Source organism: Condylura cristata, unplaced genomic scaffold, assembly GCF_000260355.1.
Source record: "Condylura cristata isolate star-nosed mole 26May11 unplaced genomic scaffold, ConCri1.0 scaffold00025, whole genome shotgun sequence".
Taxonomy (NCBI): Eukaryota; Metazoa; Chordata; class Mammalia; order Eulipotyphla; family Talpidae; genus Condylura; species Condylura cristata.
The window spans coordinates 30,061,353-30,069,561 of record NW_004567126.1 but is presented as its reverse complement, the minus strand read 5'-3'; the positions used below and the strand labels follow the sequence as shown (position 1 = coordinate 30,069,561).

Genomic DNA, 8,209 nt, shown 5'->3' with positions numbered 1-8,209 from the left:
TGGCGCCGCTGTAGCCCCAGCGGCTCTCCACCTGCTGGAAGCGGCCCACGCAGCGCTCCCGCCCCCGCAGGCAGCAGCGCGGCCGGTCCACGTAGTCCACGCGCGGCTTGGGGTTGACGGTGAAGTGCAGGAAGAGCGTGACCACCTCCCGGTCCGGCAAGACGCCCGACTGCGCCGGCCCTGCGGGGACAGGCGGGTGGCGCGCGGCGCGGGGCGCCGGGCCCCTCCAGCTGCAGCCACCACGCGAGGCGGGGCAGAGGCCTGCGCCCGCCCCCCGCACCTGATGCGGTCGCTGGTGCCGCTGTAGCCCCAGCGGCTCTCCACCTGCTGGAAGCGGCCCACGCAGCACTCCTTCCCCCGCAGGCAGCAGCGCGGCCGGTCGATGAAGTCCACGCGCGGCTTGGGGTTGACGGTGAAGTGCAGGAACAGGCTGACCACCTCCCGGTCCACGAGGATGCCCGACTGCGCGGGGCCTGCGGCACAGGAGGCCGGGGGGGTCGGCCTGACTGGGGGCGCCTGGGAAGGGCCTCAGGCTCGTGCAGAAGCCCTCGCGGCCGGGCCGGCCTCCGCCTGGCCTTTGCAAGACGCCCGGGCAGCGACCCTCAGCCCCAGACCTCCCAGGCTCCCTGCAGGGTCGGGAGCGAGCTCCCAGGGGTGAGGGCCAAAGCAGCGGGTAACAGTGTCAATCTGGACACAGTGATGTGACCGGGGAGGCCATGGCTGGCTTGAATGGGGGTGCCGGGGATGCCAGGTACCTGGACGCCCATGTGTCACGCAAACACTGAGCAGCACTAGACAGTTGAGACACTGGCCTGATCTCAGCTTCTGGTCAGAGAGGGGCAGCATTTGGGGGGTACATGTCCCCCACAAGGTGGTCAGTGCTGCTGTGGCTACATCTGGTGACCGAGGAGGGGTTGGTATGGGCTGGGCGCCCCGGCCATGCGGCTGCCTAGCTGGAGGCGGCCCCCAGCACCATGCGGGATTGGGGTGAGCCAGGTTCAGCCCACATCACAGTGCCCACAGCAGCGGCCACAACGGTCGTGACCCATGGTCGTCATGGGTGGAGACACTGGACCGTGAGTCCTCGGGCTGCACGTGCAGGTGACGTGGCGAGCTGGGTGCCTGGAGCCACAGTGGCAAGTTCCGTCCGCGCAGGGAAGGACTCGGGGCAGCAGAGACGGGTGGACACATCCGCGACTGCACCACGGGGTACTGGGGCCCTCGCGCCCCGGCTCACCTGCGGCGAATTCCTCGATGGTCATCAGTGGGAAGCGGATGAGGGTGAGCGCCTTGCCCAGCACCTTGCGCTTGTTCTCAGGCGTCACCTGCAGCTGCTGCCGTTGACACTCGGCCTCGGACCAGCGGACGACAGCGTTGAACAGCCGCACCTCGCGAATGCCCAGCGTGTCCCGCTCCAGGACGGCCACCAGCGTGTCTGCGGGGAGGGGCCGCGCGGGGGGCTCGTGCTGACCTCCAGGCCCCGCCAGGTCTAGGCTGGGGGCCACCCACCTGCCTGCACTCGGGAGCGGGGTGCCCCGGCTGCCAACAGGCCGGCCACCACGCAGTCAGCAGCAGCGGGCAGGTGACAGGCCAAGCCCGCGGGCCGCAAGCCCTGCCCTAGAGGCCCCAGCGCAGGGCGTCCTGTGGAGCTCACCCAGGTCGATGTCCGTGAAGCCCTCGGCAGTGATGGCGTCCGCCGTGTTCTTGTCGATGTTCTCGAGGCACAGGCTGGCCAGCTGTGGCTCGTCGAAGAGTCGTGCCTGGCGAGGGGAGCACGTCGGTTCCAGCCCCAGAGGGCTGCACAGACTCCGGTTCAGAACTTGTCACGGATTTCAAATCTTGGGGGCAGCTAAGGAACCCGAGAGAGTTGCTCCCTCAAAGTCAGAGCCTGGGTGGGGCCTGGTGGGGTCCGGCAGGGACAGGAACCGTGACAAGGACCCTGCTCCAGGCCTCTCCGGGCACAAGGCAGGGCCCGAGGGGCGGCCCAGTGGGGCCAGGGAGGAGGCCCCAGGGGTGCGGCCCAACGTTGCACAGGGACTGCACACAGGCCAGGACACGGGGGTGCAGATCCTGGTCCCTTCTGCCAGGAAATTGGGGGTAGTGGCCCTTCGGTGGCCGCTCAGGCGTCCCCTCACGGGGTTTGCAGAGCCAGTGGGGCTCGGGCAGGGCTAGGGACGCCAGAAGCAGGGGACCCGGGTGCCTGCACTGCCCCATCCCCTGCTGGGGATTCCCGTGCAGCCAGGGTACCTTTTGCCCATTCCCACCGGTCAGCCGGTCAACCCCACGATAGCCCGGAGCCTGAAAGGAATGTTCTCAAAGAAACCTAAGTGACAAGCAGCACCCCCCACTCCTGAGCCCTGAGAAGGCGCAAAGCGCCCCGAGCCTGCGGCGGCCCAGCCAGCCCGGCCCTGCATGTGTGAGCAGCCGGGACGTCCGGGGCTTCAGGGCCTCGGGGAGGCACCAGGAAGTCGGGCGAAGGCAGACGGGGATCGTCCAGCCTCGCCGCTGCCCTCCTGCCCCAGCCAGGTCCCTGCCCAGAGCCCGCCGCACCCACCTGCACTCGTGCCCTCGCCGCCCCCCACGCCTGAGCCGCCGGGCCCGGTCCTGCCGCCCGCCCGCACCTGCGTGAGCAGCATGAAGGCGTTGTCCGCGCGGAGGTTCTTCTTCAGGAACTCCACGCAGTGGGCCTCCAGCGCCGGCACCGCGTACTTCTTGGCCGTGTACAGGGTGGTCATGACCGTCTCGGGCCCGATCTGAACCTCATCCGAGTAGAGAAACCTGGGGAGGCAGGACAGGCTGTGACCCGGCCAACCCCTGCGCCCCGGCCCCTACCCACCCTGTGCCAGGCGGCGCAGACCGGTATCCTCACTCAGCCCAGCACGGCCGGCTGCCCACCTGCCTCCGCAGCACCTGGCTCCGCCCCGGGACTGGCCAGCGGGGTGCAGAGGTCCACCCCAGGCCTGCAGTGGCAAGCCCACTCCTGGAGAGCCTCTGGTCAGGTACCGGGGCAGGCATGCGTGAGGCCACCAGCTGGCTCCAAATGTGGGTCAGAAGTTGGGGTCCAAAAATAAACCAGGGCAAAGATGGCAAAGCCACCCAGAAATGAAGCCTGTGCAGTGCCAGGCAGCTGCAGCTGTTCCTGCGGCTGCACTGGGCTCGGCCTGCCCTGCACTCCGGGTGCGCCCCAAGAACAGACACCCTGAACACGCGCACCCACAGCCGGCTGCATGGGAGCCCTGACAGCAGGCGGGCCCCTGGGGCTGAGGGGCCCCACAGGAGGCCGGGCGCTGGGAGCGGAGCAGCAGCGGGACAGACTGCTGGGGGGGGGGCGGGTGGTGCCCCCACAGCAGCAGGATGACGACCAGCTGCCTGGAGGTGACTCGGCAGAAGCAGCCTCCAAACGGGCACCACCCGCACCTCCCCACCCCAGAGCTGGCTGTAAGGCGGGGTTTGGCGAGCAGCCACCCACTAACCGCTTCCTTAGAGTACAGGTGTCGCGTTACTTTAATTACAAAACACAAGATGCAGCCTCTTAGCTGCTCTCAGGCGCAGGTCGGTGGCCTCGAGCACATTCACTGCTGTGGGCTCAGCCCCACCCTCCAGCTCAGGGAGAGCCACTGCGGTCCTCTGTGGTCGATGCTGCCGCCGCCCCACCTCGCCTGTCTCGGAGGGGGCTGCCCGCTGGGCCCTGCTGGAGCGGGCTCAGCACTGGGCCTTGGCTTGTCTCGCTGAGCGTCCTCCTCAGGTCCGCTGCCGTCACACGGCGTGGCGCGCCCGGGCCTGCTTCCCCTCCCTCCTCCAGGTGCGCACCAGCGCAGCGGCGGGCCCGGGGACTCTGGGTCTGTGGCCCTGAGGACCCTCCAGACCTGCCACAGCAGCTGCCCAGTGTCCACATCCCCGCCAAGTCTTGTTACTCCTGGTTTTGCTTCTTTGTGATAATAGTTCTCCCAGGGTGAGAAGTGGTACCTCATCGTGGAAACTGCCCCGTGTGAGAACCTTCCACTGTCTGCGTGCTGCAGTTAGGGCCTGGAGGGCCCTGGCCGGACAGGGCGCATAAAGATGTGAACTGACCCCACAAGCACTGTCACGGGAGGCGCTGGGACCTGCCCACCGCTCCGACACCTTACAGAGTTGGGGGCTGTGGGGCATTCACGTGACAGCCAACTGGCACAGAACTATACAGAATTATACCTGGGGGTGCTTTAGAAGCCAAGGAAGGAGGGGTGCAGGTGAGATGGACAGGCGGAGCACCGCTGACGAGCTGGCCTGTGATCACACTCAGCCGCCGCGGCAGGGGGCTGCTTGGTGCCCCAGGGGGTGTGCGTGCCTGTGCCAGGCTTGTGATCAAAGGGGAAATTAAACAGACCTGCGTTAAGCAGGAAGCGGAACCTTCAAAATTCCCTGCCCACACCAGACTCTGCTCAGGGATGGTAAGAAGGGCAAGCCTCGGGCAGGGGCCGGAGCTGGAAAGGTCCTGGACAGTGTTTGAGACACGACAAAAATCCTAAGCTAAGAAAAATACACAGGTGAAATTCAGCACTGTACGTGCCACTGCAAAACTGCTGCCCCAGGGTAGAAATGGGACGCTCGACCACGGGGGTGACAGGCAGGACGCCCCGGGAGGAGCTGGTCCGGGCGCACATCAGGGTCTGTGAGGAGAAGCGTCCGGAACAGGCGCCACGGACAGCGGGGTCGTGTGCGGGGATGGGTAACGGCGATGGAGGGCTGCTTTTGGGGCGATGCGATGGCTAGAGTTAGAGGGGACGGCTGCACAACTCTGCGAACGTAGCAAATGCCACTGAATCACACGCACTTCGAATTGGTGAATTCTGTGGTGTGAGAGTTACATCTCGGCCCTCCCTGGTGGCGCAGGGCAGCATGAAGCTCTCCGCAGCCCCCCCAGCACAAGCTTGATCCCTGGCCATGGAGGGACCCCAGGCTGCAGCAGACCGCTCCTGTCTCCCCGCTGCCCCTCAGCAGTGGATTTCAGTGGAACCGCCTGTCCTGCTCCCCAATGTCCCCCATGAAGTCTCTCACCCCCACACCTCTGACCTGTACCCCAGGTCTTGTGCATAAATCTATCTTCTAAAAAACCCAAAATGCACACAGCCCCCCGCTGTACAGTCAATTCTAGAACTCCCCAGGGGTTGAGCCAGGAGGAAGTGGCAGGGTCAGGGTGATGCCACCAGGAGCCTTCATCTCCCCCCAGGCCCCGCCCGCATCCCCCAGCCCCAGCACCCCGAGCCGCCCTGCACCCGCCGGGAAGGCTGGAGTCTTACTTGAGCAGCGCCAGGAAGGCCGCAGGTTCCACGTCGGGAAGCTCAATCTCGGTGGATGTGGTGGCCATCCCACCATTGAACATGGCGTCGAACACGGCGCTGCCCACGGCCAGCACGAACCTGGCGAGTCAGAGCAGACCTGCATTACCCTCCACAGGCGCATCCGCTTGGCGACGGCCAGGCCGGCGAGTGCCCTGCAGAGCCACAGGCCCTCCTGGGCCAGCCCCGCCCGAGCGCAGAGATCCCGGAAGCGGGGGCTCTGGACAGGGGCCCCGGGCAAGAGCCGACATAGGACCTGCCTTGCCAGAAGGCCAGAGTGCGCCTGCTCTTGGGTGACAGTGACAGCAGGCCCTCCGCCAGCCCCCCCACCAGCCATCTACCTCGTCCACCTGCTCGCTCGCTCACTTGCGGCGGGGGGTCCCGGCCTCCTCAGGGAGCAGGCAGGGCGGAGGACACAACAGCAGCAGGGGAGGAGAACACAGGGCCCGGGAAAGCCTCCAGCCTCCAGGGACGCCGGAGCGGGGCTGAGCGCACTCAGGGCCAGCGGGAACCGCAGGCTCGCGGGAGGGGCCTGGGGCTGTGGGCACCAAGCACCCACTCATACCTGCCCACCCACCTTCACCCCAGTTCCAGGGGCAAGAAGGCCCAGTGGGCAAAGACAAGCTATGACGTACACCCCATAAAACACATCCCACCAGTCAGTGGCAAACCCACAGGCTGTTCCAGGGAACCCCTGGGGGGCGGGACCCCACGCATCCAGGCTCTGAATGACCTGCTCAGTGCTGTTCACTGGAGATGCCCAGGGCTCGCCCCACAATGACCTGCCCCAGGAGGCAGAGATAGCCCCCAACTCTCGGTCTGTCTGCAGCTGGACGCCTGTTCCCTGGGTCAGTGAGACCCCTGCATCACCCTCCCGGGCCCCAACATCACAGTGCAGGGCTCCGAGCAGAAACCCCCAGGTTAGGGCACCGGCGGGTGGGGCAGGGTGTGCAGAGCCAGCCCCTGCCCCAGCCTGGGCCCCCCCGCTGACAGTACATCTGTTCAGGACGCCCCTTCTTCGCCATGGGAGGCCGCACCCTCCTCCCCTATGCGGTGGACACCTGCTCCCCAGCCCCCCTTGAGCCTCATCCAGCCCCCAGTCCAGAGGGCTCCAAGGGAAATGGAGTGTAGCGGGGTGAACTGTCACCCAGAAGTCTCACTTGGAAACAGTCTGCAGATGGAAGTGGTAAAGCTGGGGCCGCAGCGGAGGCGGCCGCCTCACCCTAGTGGCGGGTCCTCAGGGGAGTGTGGGAGAGGCCACTGACAGCCACAGGACAGCGGCCAGGCCCGGGCGGCGAGGGAGGCCCCTTCTCAGAGGCCTCCGCAGGCAGCGCAGCCGCAGGCCCCAGAACGGGAAGGGACGCCGTGTCGGCCCTGGGGTGCCCAGCACCTTCGGCCCGGCCACCTCGCCAGCCAGGTCCCCACCCTCCACTGCCCCCGCATGTTCCAGAAATAAAGCACCATGCCGTCATCCTTTCTTTCAAGATCTGAAAGACGATCTTGACCTGTAGGAACCACCGTCTGCGGTCATTCAAAGAGAAGAGCTCGTGCAGGGCCTCGTGTCCCTGCAGAGCCACTGGGCGTGCCCCTGGCCTGCTCCCACGCCAGCTGACCGCCTCTTCAGGGGTCTACTCCCCTCCCCCGTCCATCTTCAAAGCCATGATGACAAAAGCATGTCACCTTGTCCCACGAGGACAGCGGTATAAAGCACACAGACAACGCAAGTGAGGACAAGGCAGCCGGGACACGTGCTGGCTGGCGGGTAAAGGTGTGGAAACCGCCGAAGCGCTTCAGGTGGTCAGAGCCCAAGCTTCCTGCTGACCTGCCCATTCGCCTGCGAGCGCCAGGAGAAGCACAGACATCCCTCCACACACAACTGGACCCGAGCAGACTGGCTCACAGCGCTGAGCCGCGGAGGCGCCGAGCGACACGCCGGGGAGCGTGGCTGAGCCTGTGCAGGTGGGGCTTCGGCCACGTGCTCCGCGGGCGGGCCGCAGGCAGGATGCGCAGGACACTGGGGACTCAGGTCCCCAGAGGGGTCGCCACAGAGAGGTGCAGGAGCTGGGGTTCCATGGGGAGGGAGCTCCAGCTGGGGAAGAGGAGACAGTGCTGGAGCCGGGGGGCGGGCTCATGACCAGTCCAGCACAATTCAGACCCGAGAGGACGGAAGGGCGCGGTGGCACTCTGAAGGGGCCTGGGAGAGAAGACGCCCAGTAAGCGCCGGACAAAGTCAAAGGTGCAAAGCGCTGGAGACAAATACTAGCCTGGAAAGTTCCGTCTGCATGGAGAGGCCCGGGTGGCTCTACCTCGCGGGTGCACTTGCAGGATGCACAGCTAAGCAAACATGTCCAGAGAGCCAGGAACACAGGTGGAGGAAGGTCACCAGTAGGGATGGGCTGGGAGAACTGTGTGGCGCTGAGATGGGGTCAAGTGTCAGATGGCCTCGTGCTGGGCGGAGGTGTGTGAAGGCTTGGGGGAGGGGCGCGGGAGGGGCCATCACGTAGCTGGGTAGCTGGTGGGAGCACCCCACCCCACCCCACCCCACCCCACCCCCGCCGTCTGCTGGGGGCGAGGCAGGCTCTGGACGAAATCCCAGCAAAATGCACACAACCAGCTCCCCGATCTTGGATTCTAAATCCAATTTTCCACTACTAGGAACTCGGCTGCTCTCGGAAGTCGCCAATTCCAAGTTTGGGGCAGAGAAAGAAGAAAAGCCTGGAGTTGTTTACTGGGGGCCAGAGGCAGCAACGCTCCCACAGGCTGCGCAATGCTGCAAGGCCATGGACGGCACCCGCCTGGTCACTGGCGGCAAGGCGCCTGGGCGGGTGACCAGAGAGGGCGCCTGGGCGGGTGACCAGAGAGGGCGCCTGGGCGGGTGACCAGAGAGGGCG

The 8,209-nt window shown here is 66.1% G+C and overlaps 1 protein-coding gene across 2 annotated transcripts in view; it reads right to left on the bottom strand.

Annotated features, from left to right (window-relative positions):
* Nucleotides 1–5,425, bottom strand: part of BTBD2 (BTB (POZ) domain containing 2) — a 7,004-nt gene extending 1,579 nt beyond the window's left edge. Inside the window, exons 1-5 of one of the 2 annotated variants that reach the window (XM_004689386.2) lie at nucleotides 5,280–5,425; nucleotides 2,622–2,778; nucleotides 1,655–1,760; nucleotides 1,238–1,435; nucleotides 281–473 (exon numbers count right to left, since the gene is read on the bottom strand). In XM_004689386.2, the coding sequence (XP_004689443.1) occupies nucleotides 281–473; nucleotides 1,238–1,435; nucleotides 1,655–1,760; nucleotides 2,622–2,778; nucleotides 5,280–5,362 (737 nt within the window). In that variant the 5' untranslated portion in view covers nucleotides 5,363–5,425. Of the gene's footprint in view, nucleotides 1–280; nucleotides 474–1,237; nucleotides 1,436–1,654; nucleotides 1,761–2,621; nucleotides 2,779–2,895; nucleotides 3,300–5,279 lie in introns of those variants that run through there. The other variant, XM_012729867.1, reaches the window with a different exon arrangement.
* Between the last annotated feature and the right edge of the window lie 2,784 nt (nucleotides 5,426–8,209).